The following is a 24451-nucleotide window of genomic DNA, read 5'->3' on the forward strand; positions in this document are numbered from 1 at the left end:
TCCATTTTTATCCATCTATTTATTTTTGACAGTGCTGGGAAAGGAACCCAGGGTCTGACACATATTGAACAAGTGCTCTCTGAGTCACATCTCAGTCCACAGCTACGTTAAAAAGCAGACATCGGGGGTTGGGGATTTAGCTCAGTGGTAGAGCGCTTGCCTACAAGCGCAAGGCCCTGGGTTCGGTCCCCAGCTCCGAAAAAAAGAAAAGAAAAGAAAAGAAAAGAAAGGGAAAAAAAAAAAAAAAAACAGACATCTGCCATTATATGCATGACTGCACCTGTTCTAAGAGTTGTCACATAAACCCATGAAGTTCACTGGTCATTCTGTACTTGTTGCTAGCCAGAAAAGCTGTTGGCAGGACAGTGGGAAGATGGCCTTTCTGCTTAAACTTTTCCAGGTGGTAGATAGGGTCTTAGACCTCTGGGTGTACCTGTGCCCCAAGGCTCACGCCAAGGACTACTTGGAGAACACCATACTGGACTTTGACATCTTAGGCCAAGCAAAGGACATAGGAGTGAGAAAGTACCTTCAGCAGAGTAGCTTTAAGAACATCCTCAATGGGCAGTTGCTGGGCTGCCAGACTGGTTTGCAGCAAACTGAACGCCCTTAGCCTGGATCCCTTAGATCCAGCAGAGCTTTTCCCCTTACCTGCAAGAGAAGACGCTTCTTGCTCCTTAAGGGAAGGTGCTGAGTGCTCTGGCGGAAACCAGCTCTGCTCTTTGTGAAGTGGTAGCACAGGCGGTCAGCAGACACAGGCTCTGCAGCACACTCACCCATTCCAATGATGCTCTCTCTCCTCCGAACCTACACCCCTGACTCCTGCCCTGTATCTGACCAGTCTACGTCAACACACAAGTGCAGGACCAGTCCCTAGTAGTCCAAGAGGAAGTTCTAGTAGCTCACATGCCACAGGCCTGCAGCCATGGCTCTGAGAACGCTCACCAGAGACAGAGTCCCTGCTAAGCAGAGACTTGATAGGCTTCATAACCCCATCCCACTGCCCCTGGATCGAGGAGTCACTGCAGGACAGGGTGGCGGCGACAGCAGGATGGTGCTAAGCATACTCGTTGCAGTGGTGTGGAGTGGCGGCTGGGGCACGCCGGTCTGCAGCAATGCTCTCCCATTTCCGTTTTACCATGATGTAAAGCCTCATTGCTGCTTGGGCATCTTGGACCTGGGGGACAGAAGCATTGTTGACCACCCAGCTAGCGAGAACACATGACTACAGGCCACAGAAGTAACCCTACAACTATTGAGTCTTCATGCTAGCCACGGCACTGAGGCTGCAAAGCCAAGAGAGACACGAACCTCCCTGTATGACTATGGTAGGGCAGTGAAGGAGAAAACCATACAAAAGAAATGGTTGTAGCAGAACCTGAAGCTAACTCTTGTGCTTCAGACTCAGCCACTGTTTATAGGGGCAGAAAGAGAAACTCCATAGCAGGAGGAACCTGGAGCTTCACAGCAGACACAGCTGAGACATGCACAAGGGCTCAGAGTCAGAGGCTACCACAGGGGAACCTGCTCTCCTGAAGCAGACTGCCTGGCCAGAAGACCCTCAAGTCACAAAGTCCTAAAGCACCTGTGCTAGGGTTTGGAAAGGTCCCCCCTGCCCCCCAGGTTATCAGTGTGGCAATGTAGGGTAGTGGGACCTTTCAGAGCTGGGGTCTAGTGGGAGGTCAGATGGCACTAGAAACACAAGGTAATCCCCGGGGCGCCAATCAGTTCTGCCAAGAGTGACCTGTTTCTCCTTCCTCCTTGGCATTTCTCCAATCAGCTAAGCCTCATTACCATGACATCCCCAACCTCAGGTCAGTAACGGGAAGTATAAAGTCTTCAACTGCTCCAAATCTTTACAGTATTTGACTCTTTGCATTGAGTTCAAGTTAAATGCAAATATTTAAGATACAACAACATTCTGTAAGCCTGCTCTGCCTGGGGTCCTTTCCTGTTTCTATGGTCAAGTGAGACATCCCTAGGTGTTAGCGTCAGATGTCATCGCCCATCGATACTTACTGAACAATGCTCTGCCTGTTGGACCCTGAGCCCCAGAATTTTCTCAGAAAGTTGTTTCAGAGACGGCCGTGCACTCTGTAGAGGAAAGAACACCACAATGTGCTGCTTCCATAGGCTTTGCCAAGGAGGACACAATGGCTCCTAAGCACACCCAAGTGACCTACAGTCTTCCTTTCACCAGGAGTAATTGTGGCACTTACCGCCGTGACCACCAACCTGCTATGGCTTACAACATTGCTCAGCAGCCAGTAGAGGAGCTGGGGGTCAGCAATATTCCAAGTGGTAGAGGAGTGCTTTAATTATTGTGGTTTTGGGGTTTTTTTTGTTTTTTTTTTTTTTTTAAAGATAGGGTTTCTTGTAGCCCTGGCTGTCTTGGGACTTGCTCTGTAGACCAGGCTGGCTTCAAACTCATCCGCCTGCCTTCGCTTCCTTAGTGCTAGAATTAAAGGTGTGTGCCACTACACCTGACTTAATTTTTTTTCTAGTTCTTATTTGTTATACAGAGGTATGTATAGCTGCACGTTGGCATATGCACATGATTGCAGGGCCTGAGAAAGCTAGAGATGCCAGGGTTCCTGGAACTGGAGTTGCAGGGATTGTGAGTAACCTGACACAAGTGCTGAGAATTGAACTCAGGTCCTCTGCAAGAGTAGCACTGAACCATGTCTGAGGACAACCTCTTCTGCCTTCACAGCTGTTCCAGGGATGAAAACCAGGTTGCCAGACTTCTGTGACAAGCGCTCTTATTAAAGATTAAAATGAGAAAAATAAACTGAATCCCTTTAGCCAGGCGGTCAGTGCCAGGAACTAGTCATGGCCCACGACTCATTCATTACATACCTTTACTAGACTCCTGAACGGTTTGAATTTTTGGGTGTCCCTGATTTTCTTTTTCGGATGTTCAAGGAACAGAACCTAGAAGAAAATGACAACTATCTCCATTTCAGTCTGCAACAATGCCCCCCTTTCCAGATACCACCTCACAGGGCACCACAGGGTATTAACGCTCAGAAAAAAGCAGTTTCCCAAATTAATTAACTGACCTAAGGTGATGCCCACTACGCAGAACCATGTTAACAAGAATAAAATCCTGGCCGGGTGTGTGGCGCACACTTTGAATCCTAGTGCTGTGGAGGCGGAGGCAGGTGACAAGCTAAGACCACACAGTGAGACCCTGTCTCAAAAACAAAAGTAAAATCTGGACACCAATGATGTTGAGAAAAAGTCAGCCGGCCACCGACTTCTCTGAGCTGATTGTTCCTGGGGAAATAAGTCATGAAAATCAACAGCTCGTCCTGCAGTGTAACAGCTTCTAGACTCATACAGTCCAAAGAAGTGACCACTAGAGGAGGCAGGTGTGGCCCTGGTGGCAGTCTTCTCTAAGGTGACTCATTATATCAGTGAGCAGGTGGCTTTGGTTAATTTTTAATTGTTGACCATTTGTTATTTCCTTTCTTGGTACAGGGATGAAACCCAGGGCCTGATACACATGAAGCACACATCCTGCCACTGAGCTAACACACAGCTCTAGCCCTGAATATTTGAATGGGAATTAAACTCCCATCTAGAGGTTCCTCAAACACATGAATCCAGTGACACTACAGTCACATCGAGGAAGGGCAATGTCCACTGTCTAATCGCAGACATCTAAAAGGGCAGAAGCTAGATGTCACATGACCTAGCACTGGGCAGTCATGTGAGCTCAATCACCTACTGGCTGGTTGTGTAGCCAGCCTGTAAAGGTTGGACCGGCTGGAATGGCACCCCGAGGAGACACATGCCTATCCAGTTCCTTTCCTATAAACACAGCGGAAGCAGCAGCAACATGCAACTCAGAAACTCGGGGTGCTGAGGAGCAGTGGGGGAGTCATCTGGATGCACACCCACTGCTCTCCTAAAACCTGCTCCCAACACCCTAAAACTCAGCTCTGCTACCCATCAAGTTTCTTCCTCAAAGGATTAAACACCATCTTTTTACATTATATAACTCTGGTGGCACCCAGCAAGGCTCTGATGCCTGGCATTAAAAGTCCTGGGGCCGAAGAGATGGATTAGCAGTTAAACAAGCACTGGCTGCTCTGGAGCCTTTCTAGAGGATCTGAGTTCAATTCCCAGAACCCATAAGGGAACTTACAACTGTCTATAACACCAGTTCCAGGAGATCTGGCACCGTCGCACAGGGCAGGCAAAACATCAATGCGATAAAAATAAGCAATCTCTAAGCCCAGCACTCAGGAGGCAGACAGGTGGGTGGATGAGTTCCAGGCCAGCCTGTTCCACATAGTGAGTTCCAGGAGAGCAGGGCTACAAAGAAACCTTGTCTCTAGAGTCGACCAAACCAGATGACAATGCAAGTGTCCCTTTTGCCAAGTAGACTATGCTGCCGTCTTCCTGAACCCTCGAATGGGCCAGGCAGCATTCTTGTGATCGTAAAGTGATCCCTTTAATAAGCCCAGGCTAGGGGGTTTCCAGCACACAGCAATGCACAGATACAAACCGGACGCATCGCAAGCACCCTAGGGCTTAGACAGTGTACGTAGATCTGTCTCTGCTCACGGGGCACATAGGTAGACATCAGGCCATCTGCCATGTCGGTCAGATAACATTCAAAGCCCCCTACTTGGAACTGTTAGTACTCTGGCACTAAAACCCCAATGTAGTCAGGACTCCAAAATCTACCTCATGTGGCCTCTTGAACACAGCCAGTCCTCAGATACCTGATACTATTCCTAGAGAAATCTCAAGTCAAGATAAAAAATCAGAATGAAAAAGCCCCTCGAGTGGTGCTTCTGGGGACAGGGATGTAAGGCTGTGTGGCTCACACAGAAGAGCTGGTGGACCCAAGCCCAGCACCTTTAAATCATTGCGGAGCGCGTGCCCCACCAGGATTCTGCCCTTCAACATTGCTGCCACTTCCTTCTTCACAACTTCAAACTCTTCTCCTGAAAACCAAACGAAGAAGTGGTTAACAACACACACCTCACCCAGACTCTAAGGGAGCCGGATTGGTGACAACAGGGTATCTTCATGACACACGAAGCGGTGGCTCCCTCGGAGTCCATTTCCCCAAGGCAGTGGAAAGGCTGGGAGGGACCCCCTGTGCCCGATGCTCTGCTCCCACTTCTGGGGACAGTGGGAAAAAAGATGAGAGCTCTACTCAAAGCCAGCCACGGCCAGTGAACTGGCACCAGTTAGCAAACTACTACTGCTAACCTAGAAGTCCAGGAGCATGTAGACTCTCAGGGACACGTGGCAACATGCTTCCCATTCTCATACTCAGGAAGACCGCATGGACCCTAGGGTCCTGTCTAGTCTTTCCCAGCAGACATCCTTTGGGGACTGTCCTGTCCCCACCTCTGCTCGAATGGGCTCCAAAACCACCTCACTGCCCAACTCTATTCAAAGCTAAATGGCTGGCCTCTCTTATGAGACACAAAGAAAGAGCTACTGGCCAACGCATAGTTTACGGAACAACAGGCAATGGGTGGTGAGGAGAGGGAAGAGGCGCAGGTTGCATCCCTAGTGGTCTCCAGGTCTCTCTAGGAGGCAGGCTCTGAGCATCCTGGATGTCCTCGCCTATTACAAATCAGACTCAGCCTCCCTCTGCTGTGTTGGTTCACTTCTTCCAAATACCTTCCTATCTAGCTCCTGCTTCAGAACCAGTCTTCTGACCTCTACCCTGTTGTCAATTCCATGACCACAAAGATCCTGCTGGAGACCTCTCTGCCAATACTGTATAATTTCCCGAAGAGACCTGGTGATCTGCCCTCCCAGCTCCTACCATGTACCCTACTCAATCTTCATGATCCCTAACACACTCACTCCATTTTACTCCCTCTGCCACACAACAGAAAACAACCCTGGAGCAGTGTCCTGAGTAGGGCAAAGCACAGGACACGAACAGCACAATAGCCAGGAAAGGCACCTTTGCTATCTGCAGTCTGCTATTCTGGGAAGAGGTAAGCAGGGTCCAGAACAAGGGAAGTAGAAGAGAAATGAGTCCAGCTACATCCCCACTGCTACACTCAAATCTCACGGACATCAGTCATACCCTGCTTCAGGTTCTCAGGCCGGATCCCACTGACGGCTGTCCTGTAGTCAGTCACTGGCTCAGTTGGCTTGACGTACTTGTCATAAACACACTTCCCATACTGGTTCACGATGGACACACGGGCTGCGATGCTCTCCTCCCCTTTGGGACCCACGCCCACCATCTCACAATCCAGGGCCAAGGCTTTTGTCAAGCTAGAGAACCAAAGGCCCCAGTGTAATAAATACCTTGGGCTGGGATTCTGGGTCAGTGAGCCCAGTCCATTCAGCACCACTCTGCACCCTAGGACCCCCCGCTGGGCAGTCGTGGCAAGCTCAGCTTGCTGCTCCTCCCGAGATCCCAGCAGCTATGGCCCAAGCTCAGCTTACCCGCCAAAGGCCTGTTCCTTCACCAGGGAGATGGTACTTGTCCTCTGCCCCAGTCTCTTCCGTACCAGCATGGCTGCCTCTGGGCCTACAGCAGCCTCAATATCATCTGGATCCACATCATCAAACCAGATGTCTTCCCTATGAGACAAAGATGACAGCACCTGGCTGTGAAAAGACCCAGGGCACTGGATGCCTCTCGAAAGGACTTCTGCCCACCGGATAGGGTGTGTGGAGCAGGAGGGCTGGTGGTGAGGGGCAGCACCGTAAAGGCTTGGCAGGATTGCTCCTCCTTCACACTCAGTCCAGCTGAACCTGCTGTCCCACGTCCTTTTACCACTGTTCTTTTTCTGTCCTTTATCATCTGTATGAGTGTTTTGCCTGCAAGTGTACTTTTCACTTACGTGTCTGCGGCCTGACAGCCAGAAGGGGGCATGCATCATGCATCAGACCTCCTGGACCAGAGTTACAGAAGGTAGGAACTGGAGATTTAACTCAGCTCTCTAGGAGAGCAGCCAGCGCTCTGAACCACTGATCCATCTTTCCAACCCTCACCACTGCTCTTTTAATTTGCAAATATATCTGTTATCCAAGACTCAGGAACAACAGATAAAACACAAAGAACGTGAAACAGAAGCATGGGACCTACTTCAGTAGAATGACTAGACATTTTCCAATTAAACCAGAGGTTTGTGATTGATCAAGAAACACAGGTAGGAGTGCATGGCAGAAAGGGACCTGTGCCTTGCACTGTGCTCACACTTTAGAAGAGCAAGACAGAGTCGATACTGGGTGCTTCATGGCTATCTGGTGAATGGCAGCCTGACTTTCCAGCCTGACTTCAGTATCAAAAAGACTCAGCTCATGGGCCTCTCCATTCCATTTGCATTCTTCACTAGGACACCCTGACACCTCCCCACCCCCACACAAATGCTAAAGTGAATGTCTGTGTCTTCCCTGCTTATAGCAGCTCAGGAGGGAGGGGCCTTGTAGTCTCTCCAATCCAGCCTGCCTATAAACTCAGAAGAGGCAGTCAAAGTCACTCCCTTTACCCTTCAGCAACTCTATCTTGTAGCCCATCTTGGCGCACTTAGCTTGACCTGACACAACTCTCATAAACACACTTCCCATACAGGTTCCAAGGAGATGTTCTCCATACCCTTGGGGCCCACACCCTCCACTACATAATCCAGGGTTTTCTTTAGGTTCAAGGGAAGGCAGGAAAAGCCTAGACTATAGGAAGCCTGCCTGCCTGCCTGCCTGCCTTATAAAGTGTATCCCATCCAGGTGATGTCACCAGGGGGCCCATTAAGTTGCCAAAAGACACTAAGCATACATGGTGCAATCCATGTCCCCTATTTACACAGATGATCATGCTGAGGAAGAAAGGATATAAGAAACCTACCCAAAGCCATCGACTGGCAAAAAATGCAGGACTGGGTTTCACAGGAGTCCTTCTGGTTCCAGCACACATTATGACAAAATATTTGTGGCTCTTACCTTGTGCCAAGCTCTACACTGGAGCCAAAGGCACAGCATTAAATGTATAATAGGGTCTGCCTTCAGCACCCACACTCTAGGAGAAACAAGTGAGGAATAAACAGAACTAACATCATCGGGTTGGGTGACAGACTACCAGGGCCAAATAGTGGTGGCGAAGAGGCCACATGGGCATTCGGGACCATCTGTTTCTGTGGGCCCAGTAGCAAAGGATGTTCCAGGTACGTACCACGGCAGAACTGATACTTACTCAGTGGGCGTGGGCTGGCTCAGGATGACAGCTGCCTCCTTAGCTTTCCCCTTATGCTTGATGTCCCCTTGGTGAGAAGAGAGGTCACTGCGTGTCCTCTTCTCGGCTCCTTTCTTCTGCTCTGTTCCAGAGGCATTTGTGGGAGGTACTGGTGTCTTCCTGACCTTCTTAGGTGCAGATGTAACAGAATCCCTAGTGGGCTTGTCGTCTTCTGTCCTCTTGTCTCCCTTTGATTTATCTGAGGTTTTTTTTCTGTTCTTCTGGATTATTTGGTGATGTATTTTGTCATCCAGTTGAGAGATACGAGGTTTTTCTGGGGCCTCTGACTTTCGTTTCAGCAGCTAATGGAACCAAAATTAAATATAAGCCACATTTATTACTTTAAAAGCCACATTTAAATTTTGAACTGACGTACCACAGACTGAAGAAAGCTGTGTGCATGTGTATCTACCGTCCACACGGACAAACCAAACCACAGACTGAAGAAAACCATGTGTGCGTGTGTATCTACCGTCCACACTTTTCCCATCACCATCACTAAGGGTGGTTCTCACTTCTTTATTTGGAGTTGCATTTAGAGTGCCTTCCATGGTCAACATTGTGGGCCACAATGGTCACTTCCCTTACACTATCTCTGGAGGCTGGCTAGAGCTCCGAGCCTGAGGAAGACCCGGAGAAGGGTGCTCAATGGCAAGAAAGAAGTCCTGTGAAACCAGTCATGGTTGATCCAGGTACAGAAGAGGTCCAGGATAACAATTTCTTCCTTGCATTCAAATCTCCAGTAAAGACCACAGCAAGACAGCAACCAGCTGAGAGCTGTTGTGGCAAGTATCTACTTCCTCCCCTAAGTAAAGACCTGAAGGATTTAGATTCTTGTAGAAGCCAGAGCCAGCTCCATGTTCCTATAGTAAATATGTACTCCATGCACATTTAATATTACTTTACTTTCTTGGGAGAAAGAACAAGAACCATGTCCAGAGCCCAGACTGTCCACAGGGTTTGGCTGGTTCTGGGTGTCCAGATAGGAAAATCCACACTAAGGAACAAGGTGGAGTGTTGTTGTGGAGCTCAGGAAATTCCTTACTGTCTTTCTTATTAACTGACGCTCTATGACATACATGCTAAAAGACTACCTAGAAGTCAACAGACTGAATGCATGCTCAATATCCCAGTTCTGCTGTTTACATGCTGTGTGACCTTCCTTTAACCCAGACCCCTTAAGCTCTGTGTCACAATTTCCTCATCTAAGAAACAAGGACAGTAAAAACTGCTAACTAGGGCTGGAAAGACAGCTCGGCTGTTAAGAGCACCGACTGCTCTTCCATAGGTACTGAGTTCAAGCCCCAGCACCACATGGTGGCTCACAACCATCTGTAAATGAGATCTAATGCCCTCTTCTGGTGTGTCTGAAGACAGCTACGGTGTACTTATATAGACTAAATAAATAAATAAATCTTAAAAAAAAAAAAAAAGCAGCTAACTAGTATGTAAGAATTTACGAGTGAGGGGTTGGGGATTTAGCTCTGTGGTAGAGCGCTTGCCTAGAAAGCGCAAGGCCCTGGGTTCGGTTCCCAGCTCCGAAAAGAAGAAAAAAGAAAAAAGAAAAAAAAAAAAGAATTTACGAGTGAGAGTGGGTATAGTGGCTAGGGATTGGGGAGACTACCTAATGTAGGAGGACAACCACTAGCGTGGGTATACACCGAGCTACACTAGTTCCAGAGCAGTCTGGGTCAGAGTTCTGGAACATAGTTTAAGACGTTGACAGTGTGGCAACCTAGATATGTGATTTACGATTGAGAAAAAGAATTTGAGTGAAGCAGAGAACAACATCCCTTCCTCCTTCGGGGTCTAAACGAAGGTGGCCTGTCGCCAGTCTCACCTCTTGCAGCGCCTTCCAATTTTGAGAAAAGTTCTCTGGGGCCTTCGGCGGTCGGCTTGCCACAGTTGCGGGACGGCTTCCCGGAGTCCCACTTCCTCCCAGCGCTTTGCTCTTCTTGAACTTCTTCTTGGCTTTCTTCCTAACGAGCTTCCGGATAGGCCCAGGTTGGGGCACCGGCGCGGTGGCCTTCGTCTTCATCTTCTCGCTCTCCGCAGCCCGAGCCAGCAAGGAAGAGACTCTGGTGACCGCGGAAGCATACCCAGGGGGCAAGCGTGCTTCCAAAGAGCGTGAAGTAGACCGGATTGCTCGTCTCTTAGCGACCTGCTAGAAACCGAGTCTGCATCTTTGGTTCCGCATGTATGCGGACGCGGCGACCAAACCTCTAAGCTAGCATTGCCGGCTGGCCGCCCTGGCTAGCAGCGCTGCGGTTGACTACCTACACTTTGATAGAAGGGAGTCCAGACCTTCACAAAGATCTGGTATCCCGGGAGGGCGCGATTGAGAAGACGCTGGGTCTCCGGTAAAAGCTGGGGGACTACTCTCTGTGTGGCACACACGGGAGGACGGAGGAGGCCGAGACAGTGCTTGTGTCTGTTGCCCTAGGGCAGCCACACACAGCTTCACACTGGGAAGGGCTTCTTCCCCAAGCCTGCCAAACTGGTTTGCAGGCTGCAAAGGCACTCCAGCAGTAATCGGATGATAATGTTAAAGCAAAATTTAATTGTGATAATGTATATATATTTTTCTTAACTGCAGTGTCAAGAAATGACTAGCAATTTATACTTGGCCCCGATAGCAGTCATATATTTTACCTTGCAGCAAAGCCAACAGACCATTTAGAAAGGTTAGGGAACCACTTGGTGGTGGTTGTTAGGAAAAATATCAGGAAACCCCCCCCCCCCCAAGACCAAGTTCTAAGCACAAAGTGAGAAGGCTAGGCTGATTTCACCACAGATTTCAAATTGGCAGGTAAAGAGATTAGGCTTAAGAACTAGGCAAGTCAGGCAAGTCAATTACTAATAGAAAAAACTGCAGGCTCCAGCCTTCATGCCCAGATAATGGTCCTGGAATGCCTAAAGATAGAGTAAGATAAAGCTCATCTACCCCAACTTCCAATGTCTTTAAAAGGAGTCTTTAAAAGTGAGCTCACTTGGTGGTCTATCTTGGCAATGGGAGACCCCAGCATGCTGGACTTCTGCAGAATAAAACACTCTTTGCGTGTACATACGGGTGTCATTCTTCGGGGAATCATGGGGAGATTTATTTGCCCCAGAGGGAAAGAGGGCAGGAAATAAAAGACATAGACAAGAGCTAGAAGACAAAGGAGAGGGAGGAGGGTATTTGTCCTGTGGAACAAAGGACTACTACCTCTAGATAGTGAGAAGACAGGAGTGGCACATAAGAAAATAGAAGTTTATGAAGTTTCAAAGGATGAGGTGTTTAATTTTAATTGGACTTGTTAATTACATGGTGGGGAGGGGTTGCTTGGTGGACTTCAATGCTTTGACAGCTGGACCTCGGACCTTGGTGGTCAGCCTCAGGAGGAAGAGACCAAATAAGGGAATACACCTTGGTGGGTAGCTATGGGAATGTAAGCTGATGGCTTTTAGCAAGGCAGAGGGAATGGGGAGAAGGGCAAGGCCTGCCAGAGCCATCAATGCTCACCCTCTCAAGCTGGCCAGAGTCCCTTCCGTGGTGGTTATAGTAGTGGTGGGGTATGTGTCAAACACCTTGGCACCCCTCTCCTCTTAAAGACCCAGGGAATCCAGATGAGTTCAATGACTAGGAGAGAATCGGAGTTTTGTAAATTGCAAATTTAGCACTCGATTAATTTTCTGTAGTAGTTTGAGGTCTAGAATCAAAGCAGGTGTATTGAGGGTTGTTTTATTTTCTCAAGGTGTTATATGCCTAGAACACGGGCTCTTTTAAATATTTCATGATTACTCAATTTTCATTATAGAATGTCCTCTGGCATGACCTCTTGGTAGTAACCAAACCTTTCAATTTATTGAACATTTACTGTGTGACAACTACTTTTACATACTTTGATTTATTTAATTTCAATAACAAACAAAGTGGCTTTTTAAAGACAGGTTCTTACTATGTAGCTCAGCCGGCCTGTAACTTGTTATGTAGACCAGGATGGCCTCAAACTCAAGAGATGTCTTTACCTCCCAAGTGCTGGGATTAAAGGTGTGTACTACTGTACCCTGCAGAAGTAGCTGTTTTCATACTTTTACTGATGGCATAATAGAAGGTCAGAAAAAAATCTAAATAATGTGTTCAAGATCACATAGTTACTATGGTGGAGCTGGGGTTTATTTATTTTCATTTTTCTGTTGGTGCTATCAAACCGAAGGCTTTAGGGGGCTGGAGAGATGGCTCAGCAGTTAAGAACACCGACTGCTCTTCCAGAGGTCCTGAGTTCAAAATCCCAGCAACCACATGGTGGCTCACAACCATCTGTAATGGGATCTGATGCTCTCTTCTAGTGTGTCTGAAGACAGCTACAGTGTACTTATATAATAAATAAATTAATTTTATAAAAACCTAAGACTATGCAAATGCTCTCCACATCTATACCCCAGTCTAGGAGCTGGGATCTTAACTCCTTTGTTGACTTCTGTGGCCTATAATGTCAATATTTTTAAAAAATTTTTCATGCAATACAATTTGATGATGTTTTTCCCTCTACCATCTCCCCCAGATCCTCCCTACCTCAGTCCCACCCGACTTCATGTTCTTTCTCCCTCTCTTTCCCCATCTCCCCCAAAACTTCCAAAATCCAAATAAACACAAATAATAAAACAAAAACCCCACATGGAGTCTGTTTTTGTTTGGGCCTCTCCGGAAGTGTGGTTAATATATTCAGTGACACAGGGTGGGTATTTGTGTCTGTTTCCCCTTTCTGAGCGCTGGGGGTTTGTCTGGCTTGAACCTGTGCAGGCCCTATGCTTGCTGCCACAGTTGCTGTGAGTTTAAATTTGTATCAGTCCTGCCTTAGCTGAAAGACTGCTTCCTTGGAGTCACCCTTCAGCTCTGACTCTTACAATCCCTCTACCTCCTCTTCCAAGTAATCCCTGAGCCTTGAGGAGAGGGTTTTGATGGCCCATTTAGGGCTGAGTGCCCCACAGTCTCTCACTCTCTACACACTGACCAGTTGTTGGTCTCTACGTTAGTTCACTGTAAAGGAGTGTCTCCGATGAATATTAGGGATGCACTGATGTACGGGGATATCGGTGCCATTAGGAGTCATTTTATTGCTATGTCCCTTTAGCAGAATAATAGTAGTCGGTTCCCCCTAGACCTATGACATATGTAGTCTCAGGTTCTAGACGCGTTAGCAGTGTCCTGTATGGCTCCACTTTTGGAGTAGGCCTTAAATCCAATCCCAGGGCGGTTGGTTACTCTCACAACCGTGGATTGCAGACCTAGTTTAGTTTTTTCATCTTTATTTAACGTTGGCAGATTCTTTATTTTAAGAAATTCATGGGGTTGGGGATTTAGCTCAGTGGTAGAGTGCTTGCCTAGAAAGCACAAGTCCCTGGGTTCGGTCCTCAGCTCCGAAAAAAAGAAAGAAAGAAAGAAAAAAAAAGAAATTCATCAATTTCTTTTAGGTTTTCCAGTTTGGTGGAATATGTTTTTATCACTCTGTTTCCTTGGTGTCTGTTGTCTTGTCTCTCTTTTCATCTCTAACTTTATCAGTTTGGATCCTTTCTCTGTATTTTGATTAATTTGGTTGAAAGTTTGTTAATTTTCTCAAAGAACCAACTCTTCACGATTCTTTGTATTGTTTCTGTTTTGTTGATTTCAACCTGAGTTTGATGATTTCTCCCCATCTGCTATTTCGTTTTTCATTCTTTCTTTTGTTGTTGTTGTTGTTTTTGTTTGGTTGGTTTTTTGACAGGATTTCTCTGTGCAGCCCTAACTGTCCTGGAACGCACTCTGTAGACCAGGCTGGCCCTGAACTCAGAGATGCGACTGCCTCTGCCTTCCAAGTGCTGGGATTAAAGGTGTGCACCACCATGTCCCAAGAATTACTTCTTCTTGGTTTGTTTGTTTGTTTTGTTTTGTTTTGTTTGGGTGGGGGTTGGTTCTCTTTTCTTTCTTTTGTTTGTTTTGTTTTTCTTTTCTTTTTTTTTTTTTACAGTTTTCAGATATTCAGATGTGTCACTGAGTTACTAATATGAGATATATCCAGTTTTTTCTTTTTTAATGTAGGCACTTAGTGGTATGAACTTACCGATTATGGTTGTCTTCACTGGGCCCCATAGGTTCGAATATGTTGTGTTTTAATTTTCATTCAATCCTAAGGGGTTTTAAATTTTCTTCTTGATTTCTGCCTTGACCAATTGTCATTCAGTAGGGAGCTGCTCAGTTTCCATAAATTTGAATACTCTAGGTCGTTTCTTTTGTTGTTGACATCCAGCCTTAATTTCTATGATCAGATAGATTGCAAGGTGTTGTTTAAAATCTTTTATGCATACTGTACTGTAGTGGTGAATTACAGACACATATACACGCAGAGAGACATACATACTCACACACACTTGCGAGTGCCAGCTAATTTTGATATGCCTTGACTAGCTCAACAGTTGGGCATTTCTAATCCTCCCTGTGGCTAGCATACATCAACACTTTGACACTTTCCCGAATTCTTATTTGGCTGGTTGCTTTCTTTCCTACAGCTTTTACATCTTTTTACATCTTTTTCTTTTTTTCCTCCCGGAGCTGAGGACCGAACCCAGGGCCTTGTGCTTGCTAGGCAAGCGCTCTACCACCGAGCTAAATCCCCACCCCCGCAGCTTTTACATCTTGTTCCTCTGCTTCCCTGTCTGGTGATTCCCCCTCCTCTTCAAACTCCATCCTTGCTCGAGGAATCTAAAATCTCTTTCATCTTGTCCAGTCATTGGCCATTGGCAACTTTATTTCTCCATCAGAGTCAACTGGGGGCAGGCTTCCTTTAGTGTCTGAATGTGCCTGTGTGAACAATTCCTGTGTGATTTTGGGAGCCAAATTAAGACAAAGCCTTAGAACCAATCGCTAATACTGTGGTGGGTCTATTTGGTTAGTTTGCTGTCGATTCTCTGCCCAGAGCAGCCATAGTAGTTCTCTGATTGGCTCATAGCTGCTTCCCTAGTGTCCAGTACAATGTCTTTCTTACCCATTGCAGGAGCTCAGATAAATGCATGTTATATGTGGGTGAATCTAGAGGAGGGGCAGAGGCAAAATATAAGTGGGAAAGAGGAGTGTTGAAGGAGCAACACGTCAGAGAGACAGAGCGAAAACGTGGCTCAGCCGTATACAGGGCACCCTGCACTGTATGCTCTGCACAGTTCCCATAGTGATAACACATACACGCATAATTCGAACTAAAATTAAAAACCCAGGAGTTGAGGAGTCATTCCGCTGTCAAAAGTTCTCTCTACACAGGACTGGTATTTGGTTTCAATGCCCATTTCTGGCCTCTGAGGACACCTGTATTCACATGGTGGTGCACATTGAGACAAGCAGGCACACATACACAAGCAAATAAAAATAAACAAAAACATTTTTCTTCACAAAAATGCAGAACAGATGGGTGCACATCTTACCTGTGCAGGGACTAAGAGACAGGACTACCTGTGCAGGTTTATCTGGGAGACAAAGATAGTCATCACTAAGGGGTGCTAGTTAGTTTTCTATCACTGGGACAAAATATTTGAGGTAATTAAATTTATGAGGAGGAAAGGTTAATTTTAGCCTTTGGGTTTCAGTTATGGTTGCTTAAGACCTGTAATGAGGCCGAGTGCCTTCTTCAGAGGAAGGATGGGAAGAAGAAAAGCTGTTTACCTCACGACAGTCAGAAATCAACCAGCTGCAGAGGACAGAACTGTGCCCCCCCCCCCAATACCTTTAAAGGTCACAGTCCCAGTGACTTAACTTCTTCCCACTAAGTGCCACTTCTGAACGGTTCCCCAGCTCCTACAAGCTGCTGAGTCTTCAAAAATCCAGGGGCCTTCAAGGGACATTTGACATCTACATGGCCAGGATTCTCTAGAGAAACAGAATAGATAGAATGAATACACATCATATAGGGGTTTTAGTAGACCGGCTTTCATGATGCAGGCTAGTCAGGGCTCTGGAGGAAGAGAACTGATAGAATGAATCTATCTATCTATCTATCTATCCACCCACCCACCTATCTATCCATTTATCATCTATCCATCTATCTATCTATCTATCTATCTATCTATCTATCTACCTACCTACCTACCTATTTAAAGGGAATTTATCAGATTGGTTTACAGGCTGTGGCTCAGCTAGTTCTGTTGGGTTGGGGTAGTAGCCAAGAAAACTTGCTTCAGAGACAGAAGCTTTAAAAACAAAAGCTTTATTTTCTGAGCGCTGAGGGAAATGGCCGGTTCGGGTCTGAACTGTGTCCTCAAGGGAAGCTGCCTTGCATTTTTAAAGGGTAAAGCTACAAAATGGGGTGGAGGAGCGCTTTGGAGACCTGTGGGGTCTTCTGATTTTATTTTGACATCGAGGGTGAAGCAAGGGAGGATCTGTTGAAGACACAGCCTCTTCTAGGACACTTGGCTTCAAGGCCCTTAACTCATCCCTCTGGACCTTGGTCTAGAGCTCCAGGTGATGAGGGGACAAAAGGACAGGTCAGCTGCATGCAGTTAATGAGGGCTTTGCAGCGTTGAATATTTTTATAACTCTGGCACTTTGGCTAACAGCAAGTTTTACACTCTTTTGCCAGTTTAACAGACAATTAAGAGAACATTTGGAGGGGAAGGGCAGGACCACGTCCCCAACCCTGGGAGTATGAACCTAGCTCAACCCTGCTAACAAAATGCGGTAGCAAAAATGGGAGAGTTGCCTTCGAGACAGGCTGGGTTGCCGTGGCTCTCTCCTCACAGTTCAACCGGAAGTCCGAGAGTCTAGGAGCTGCTCAGGCATGAGGCACCTCAGCTTGTCTGGGTCTTCAGTACATGCCATCAGAATCTAGAGAAGAGCTTTCTTCCTTCCTTTCTTTCCTTTCTTTCTTTCTTTCTTTCTTTCTTTCTTTCTTTCTTTCTTTCTTTCTTTCTTCCTTTCAAGATTTATTTATTATATGTAAGTACACTGTAGCCATCTTCAGAGACACCAGAAGAGGGCATCAGATCCCATTACAGATGGCTGTGAGCCACCATGTGGTTGCTGGGATTTGAACTCAGGACCTCTGGAAGAGCAGTCAGTGCTCTTAACCACTGAGCCATCTCTCCAGCCCCACCCCCCCTCTTCCTTCCTTCCTTCCGTCCCTTCTTGTCCTTTATATGGGCTGCCATAGCTCAGATTTAAGGTCTTCCTACCTCCAATGATCCAATTAACTAAAACCCTTGCAGGAGTGCCCAGCAACTTTGGGTTTTTAGTTAATTCCAGATGTAGTCAAGTTGACAACCAGGAGAGCCACTGCAGCTAGGTAGTCCAACAACGGTTGTCTGTATACTTAGGAGGCTGAGAACCTGGTATTTGGGTTTGGACCCAGGGACAAAGGACTGAGGTGCATATTTTACATACCAAACAAACCTGGCCTCCAGGTTCTCCCAGGATCCCTCAGTCCCTACCTGGCATATCCTGCCCCAACATCGAACTTTCTAGTACAGGGGCTGGGCTGCCCTTCCCCCAGAGGCTCCTTCCTATATAATCCAAACATTTTGCTCTCTCTTCTTCTCCTTCTCTTCTCTCTCTCCATGCATGCGCTTTCTCTTTCTTCCTTCCTCTGCTCCTCACTTCCCCATGGCAACTCCCCTGTCCTCAGTCTTTGGGGCCAGTGAACTTGCCGGAGAGCAGCTTCCAAAGAAACCTGTCTTTAATAGACTCTAATCTGGCACGAATTGGCTTATTTCACCTGCGGCAGCGGAAAAATAGCCGTTCACCTGGTAACCGCTCAGTCCACGAGGCTGGACGCGCCAGCAGTTCTAGTTGGCACGGAAGGCCTGGAGGATTTCTGAAGAGTCGCTTGTCTCCATTCTGTGTCAGAAGACCAAAGAAACTGGGCTCTGATGTCTCTGAAGGATGGCGGTGACAATAGCAGCAGCAGCAGCAGCAGCAGGATACACGTATTTATAAGCAAGGTGTGAAAGCAGGCAGGGCTGCTGCCAGGAAGTGCCCTTAGATCCATCTGGAGGTATGCCATCTCGGAGTCTATTCCAGATCCGATCCACTTGACAACTAAGATTAGCTCCCCAAAGATCCTAACAGTAATAGGGTACTGGCAGGGTGAAGGGTGTGTGTCCTGGCTGGTTTTGTGTGTCAACTTGACACAAGCTGGAGTTACCACAGAGAAAGGAGCCTCAGTTGTGGAAAAACCTTCACGAGACCCAGTTGTAAGGCATTTTCTCAACTAGTGGTCAAGGTGGGAGGAGGACCCAGTCCACTGTGGGTGATGCCATCCCTAGGCTGGGTGGTCTTGGGTTCTATAAGAAAGCAATGTGAACAAGCCAGAGGAAGCAAACCAGTGAGTAACATCCCTCCGTGGCCTCTGCATCAGCTCCTGCTTCCTGACCTGCTTGAGTTCCAGTCCTGACTTCCTTTAGTGATGAACAGCAATTGGAGGCGTAAGCTGAATGAACACTTTCCTCCCCAACTCGCTTCTTGGTCATGGTGTTTGTGCAGGAGTAGAAACCTTGACTAAGACGGTGTGCAAGAGTGTTTTTGGAGCGAATGGATGAGAAATTCCCAGGAGGTACAGTGGGAAGCCAGGCAACTTGGGACGGTACTTGCAGAGATAGAGAACCACTTACCTCTCTCTCCAGCTGCAGGCCAGGCGTTTCGTCTCAAAACGGTAGGAATCGGGGCAGAGGAATGGGCTGAGGACACAGGGTGTCTGCAAGTGCAGTGCAGTGAGAGGCACAGGCTCTGTCAGGATAAAGAGACAGGAGACCTAGATGAAGCCTGGACATGGAGGTGGCAGAGGAGAGGCAGGCCGAGGGGCCAGAACTGTCACGTCCTTAGTGCTTCCTTTTATTGATTAGTCAGAGACTCCAAAAGAGCAATCCGGGGCCAGCCATACACAAGCCCACATCCCCAGGTTCCCTCAGGGCTTGCTCTTGTCCAGACTGAACTGCTAGACCAGACCCTCCCAGGAGGCTAAATGTGCACAATTGAAACTCTCCTGGTGCAGGACATGGGTACTGCTCTTCCACCGGGAATCATTCCAGGCAAGGTCCTAGTTGAAGCTTCTTGCTGCCCACCCCATAACCCTGCCTTGGGAGGAAGCTCCCAAGAGTAAACACTGCCTGATGTCCCGCCCAGCCGAGAGTGAAGCCTGTCACATTGCACACTAACCAGAATCCCAGTCACCAGGGCTCCCGTCCGGCCATCGGCTGCCTGTTCTAAGGATGAGCCAGCTTTGCTTATGGTTGCCGTGCCAGCCTTTTCTTGCTGCCAGTATCAGAGGAATCCTCACGGGCGCCATCTTCATTCTGGGCTGCTGGGGGCTCTCTGATTTCCAGAAGGTGGGATCACATGAGATCTGGTGTCGTGGGTTGCAATCATTTGGGAGAGGGGGCTGTCAAAGCTCTTGGGTGGAGTGGGTGTGTGGTCTTTCTGCTTCCAGATAAGGAAATCCATTAACAAGACAGACTCCATTTTGTCGCAGCCCTGTGTGGACTGACCTCCTTTGCTCCCTGCCTAGGCACTGCCCCCCATTCTCTGTCCCTATATTCTCTGTTGTCCTCTCTTCTTGCCCTTGTCTCCTTCCTCCTTCTTTTCTGTCAATTGTTTTACAGAGTTTTCTTCAAGATCTGGAGCCCAAGGACTTATCTTCCTCCTTCAGCCGCCATACTGCTCCACTCACAGGTAGCTGTCGTGATGTGCTTGGAGGCAGGGGAGTTTCTTGAGCCCTGGGTGGGGGATGGAGGGAGTTCTCACTGAGTCAGAGCCATGAGGGCTCTGGTGGGCATGGAAGGAGGAAGTCAGAGAAGCTTTCTGTCTCTCTCTCTCCGTTAATTAGTGTCAGTGCTTCCTGCCAACTTGATAATAGTTGGTGTTCTGGCTGCACTGGAGTCCTGACCCCAGGCTTCTGTTTAGTATCACAAGTGAGGGGGTGTTCATCGGTTGGTCTCCTTAGCCTGTGGATGGCCTCCAGGGGGCTGGCTGATTTTCAGGAACTTGCCACTTCTGGCCATAGCTGTAAATATTTATTCCTTCTTTGGGAACAAGGTGAGTGACAGGCCAAGCAACTCTGGCTCCTGTCCTCCTCATGGTGAAGGCTTTCCCATGACCTACAGCCTTGCCTCTCAGGGTGCCATCGTTTTTCTCAGAGTAACAGTTGGTGGTTTTGATTAAAACCCTGTTTGGGGATCGTCTGTGCAGCCAGATCGCTTGGTAAAGTGCTTCTGTGTGTGGGAACACGAGAGCCCAAGTCCTAGTCCCAGTGTTCATACAGAAAAGGCTGGGCAGGTTAGCACACATTTCTAATTCCAGTACTGAAGAGAGGTAGAACCCAGCGTGCATCGTCCCAGGACCACAGAAAAACTGGTCACAAATGGTATAGCTCATAATCCTTTCTATCCTAACCACTAGCCAGGAAAACACATGGGCCATCCAACCCAGCCTAGTTCATGAGCCCCTGGTCTCAGTAAGAGATTTTGTCATAAAAAAACAAGATGGGTGGCTCCTGAGAAACAACATCTGAATTTCATTTCTGGTCTCCACACACACAGATGATTAGGGAATGTCCTCCCACTTACAACCAGTTTTTCTGAGGCCTGAGCAGTGTCTGGATCATTGGGTCCTCTCACCTCTGAGTCCTGAAGGTCTCAGGACACTGATTCCTGGGCTCCTAGGCCTTCGCACTCCACAAGACAGTGAGCATTGAGCTAAATTCCTGAGGTCCAGAGACCAGAGCATCTGTCCTCCTTCCTTTGGCTTGTTTATGAAACAACCACTCCAAGGCTTAGATGACTTTCCCAAGAAATGATCCAGCCCTAGGCAAGGTCCAAAGACTGTAGGCAGCTTGCAGTCCACCCACTCTGGATCCTGAGGATCTTATGGAGGACCCAGTCTGGGCCTGTATTTCGTTTTTTTTTTTTTTGAAGATTTATTTACTATGTATACAGCGTTGCACCTGCATGTACACGTGCAGGCCAGAAGAGGGCACCAGATCCCATTACAGATGGTTGTGAGCCACCATGTGGTTGCTGGGAATTGAACTCATGACCTCTGGATGAGCAGACAGTGCTCTTAACCTCTGAGCCGTCTCTCCAGCCCCTCCTCCTTCATTCTTACCAAAGAATCCTGGACTCTCCTCCTGAGCAGGAGATTCCCAGATGGGAGGAGCAGGGGAGAGGGAGGTGGATCCTGTCTCAAGCAAAGCCTCAGTTTACTCCTGTCCACGTCTTCACCAACTCCTCAGGCTGAGAACTGGGCCCTGGGAGTGGACATGAAATCTGCCTTTGGACTGGTCAGCTCCTCTCGGCTATCTCTAAATGCCTGCTTTCTAAAACTTTCATCCTCAGCCTCTTCCTTTCCCCCTAGGCCATCCTTCCTCTCACCTCCAGAGACTGAGACAGAGGAGGACTTCGGAGGACATTCTGCACCTAGAACTCCTGGTAGCTGTGGGCCCCGATGTTTACCAGGCTCACCAGGAGGACACAGAGCGCTACGTGCTCACCAACCTCAATATCGTGAGTGGTGCTGGGCTGGCAATGACCGGTGCAGGAAGGTGGGTTCAGGGCCTCTGGTGGGTCTGTGGGCTCTTCCTTTGAGCCTCTGCACACAGGGTCCCTGCTCACATAAAAAAAAAAGTCAGTCCATTTGAACACAGTGCATTGAATGCTCTCATAGAAGCTGAGGTTCAGCTGGAGCTCACAGCCCTGAAGAGAAAGGGAGGTCACTACTGTCCTTTTTCCCCCTTCCACTGCACCAGAAGTGGACAGGGTCAGAGAATCTCTCTCAGCACTGGAGTCCTCCCCATAGTCTCTCAGTTCTGCCCTAGTGTTCATTTGGCCAACAGCGGGTTCAGTCTGTACGCACTGTTCTCCCTTCAGATCTCTTGCCTCTGTCTTAGGGAGGCACAGAGCAGATGAGCACGCAAGGTGTGAACAGGTGTTGTTCTAGTTGTTATTCACACCTCCAGGTGTGAGGCTTCATGTCTTACAGACTCCACCTCCCTGTGGTTTAACGGGTGGGAGAGCAGAGGTGCCTCACAGCTTTAAGCTGTATGTCAGAATAGCAACATGTCGGCCAGTGTCCTGTCAGAGACTACCATCCGTATGGTACACACAGAACACATGTGATGTTGTTGTAAAATATAAAAATAAAAAAGAGTAGTTGTCTTTTATCCTGCTAGGTCCGCACCTCGGTGTCCCAAGATATCTGCTGGATATCTTGGCGGAAACACATCCCAGCCGCACACTTTCCTACACTCAAACCCTCACATAAAAGAACACACAACACAATAATCTTTGACCCAATTGGTAAGATATAATAGCCCACTTAAACATACAAAGCCCGGTACCATCCATCCCTTAGGAACATTGATAACAACCTGTAAATACACAGAGCAGAATCTTAACATCACCTGCCATCTTGTCCTATCACAGCTTCTCCCCTCTCTCCTCCTGTCTCTTTCTCTCTCCCCTCTTCCTACAAACTTCTCTCCCGCCCATCCTTCCTTCTCCTCCAATGACAGGCCTCCTTCTGTCTTGTACCTGCCCCTCACGTGTACTTTACAAATTCAATGGTGAGGTGGTTCTGGTGAAGTCACCTGAGTTCTGAGTGCGTGACTAGGCAGCTGTCCTTGGGGCAGTGGAATTAGCATCAAAATACAGATAACTCGAGGGCAAACCACAAATATTCATACAGTGTCACTAGAACCAACGTGAACAGGCAGAGGCAGGCGAATTTCTGTGAGTTTGAGGCCAGCTTGGTCTACAGAGTGAGTTCCAAGACAACCAGGGCTACATAGAGAAACCCTGTCTCGAAAAACCAAAAAATAAAAATAGAACCAATATGAGGAAAGTGATTGCTGGAGCAATGTCTTCGAAGTGTCTTCAGAATAATGATGGCTTAAGCTGGGTGTAGTGGCATGCATCCATAAGCCCAGCATACAGAAGACTGGGCACACATCCATAAGCCCAGCATACAGAAGACTGAGCACACATCCATAAGCCCAGCATACAGAAGACTGGGGCACACATCTATAAGCCCAACATACAGAAGACTGGGCACACATCCATAAGCCCAGCATACAGAAGACTGAGCACACATCCATAAGCCCAGCATAGAAGACTGGGGCACATATCCATAAGCCCAGCATACAGAAGACTGGGGCACACATCCATAAGCCCAGCATACAGAAGACTGGGGCATACATCTATAAGCCCAGCATACAGAAGACTGGGGCACACATCCATAAGCCCAGCATACAGAAGACTGGGACACACATCCATAAGCCAAACATACAGAAGTCTGAGGCTGGAAAACCATTAATTTGAGGCCAGTTTGGTCATATTAGGCTGTCTCCAAAAAAAGAAAGGGAAGGAAATAAAACAGAAAAGGGATGGCTTAGCAATTGCCACCAAACATGACAACCTGAATTCAGTCCCAGAACCCACATGGTGGAAGGAGGCAGCCAATCCTGCAAGTTGTCCTATGACCTCCATATGTGTGCCCATACACCAAATAAATACATGGAATCCAATTTGTAAAAATCTGATAAACTGATTCTAGGTACCAGGTCCAGTCAGTGGCTAACAGGTCCAGTCTCTTCGTCTTTTCTCAGGTCTGCTGCAGAGAAAGGAGAGGGGTGGTGGTCATGAAGAGACCGTGGCTGGGACTCTGGGGCAACATCTGGTCCAGCTCTGTAGCTCTCTCTAGAATAGCTCCAGGTTCAGCCTGGTCACCCTTTTCAGGGGCAGGGGGGAAGGAAAAGTCTTCTTTGCATCCACCTCACCAGTCTCAGGGCCAACACCCCTGCTGCCACACTGTCTACCCCAGGCCTTCCCTCCCATTTACATGGTCCACAGCCAGACAAACCTGTAGGCTTTCTGTATATAGGCCCCTGAGGTAATGTTTTCTTAGTGAAAACAGTTCCCTCTGCCAACTGGAAACCATTGTCTTTAACTTTTGGGGTTCTTCCCTTTAATCTTTCTTTCTTTCTTTCTTTCTTTCTTTCTTTCTTTCTTTTTTTTTCGGAGCTTGGGACCGAACCCAGGGCCTTGCGCTTGCTAGGCAAGCACTCTACCACTGAGCTAAATCCCCAACCCCTTCTTCCCTTTAATTTTAAGTTGTCAAAACTCAGGCTTCCTAAAGTCATTAATATGCATGAGGACAGTGGTTCTCAACCTGTGGGTCATGACTCCTAACACCATTGAAAAATATAGATATTTGCGTTACAATTCACAACAGTAGCA

General features: G+C 47.7%; 2 protein-coding genes across 6 annotated transcripts in view; one reads left to right on the forward strand and one right to left on the reverse strand.

Annotated features, from left to right (window-relative positions):
* On the reverse strand, positions 1 to 10339 carry Rexo4 (RNA exonuclease 4). Of its 4 annotated transcripts, XR_015683058.1 has the most exons (9): positions 10065 to 10325; positions 8186 to 8526; positions 6439 to 6576; positions 6071 to 6264; positions 4873 to 4961; positions 2860 to 2934; positions 2020 to 2094; positions 195 to 1177; positions 5 to 54 (listed from the first exon to the last, which is right to left on the reverse strand). XR_015683058.1 is itself a non-coding variant. In NM_001033884.1 (8 exon segments), coding segments are annotated over 8 exon segments (1230 nt in total). In that variant the 5' UTR covers positions 10263 to 10339; the 3' UTR covers positions 1 to 1057.
* A 9049-nt stretch (positions 10340 to 19388) lies between these two features.
* Positions 19389 to 24451, forward strand: part of Adamts13 (ADAM metallopeptidase with thrombospondin type 1 motif, 13) — a 38439-nt gene continuing 33376 nt past the window's right edge. For both annotated transcript variants that reach the window (XM_087655096.1, XM_087655097.1), the window contains exons 1-3: positions 19389 to 19549; positions 19823 to 19892; positions 21573 to 21721. In XM_087655096.1, coding sequence (XP_087511222.1) covers positions 19433 to 19549; positions 19823 to 19892; positions 21573 to 21721 — 336 coding nt within the window. In that variant the 5' untranslated portion in view covers positions 19389 to 19432. The remainder of the gene's footprint in view (positions 19550 to 19822; positions 19893 to 21572; positions 21722 to 24451) is intronic.

Source organism: Rattus norvegicus, chromosome 3 (genome assembly GCF_021556685.1).
Source record: "Rattus norvegicus strain SHRSP/BbbUtx chromosome 3, alternate assembly SHRSP_T2T, whole genome shotgun sequence".
Classification (NCBI taxonomy): domain Eukaryota; kingdom Metazoa; phylum Chordata; class Mammalia; order Rodentia; family Muridae; genus Rattus; species Rattus norvegicus.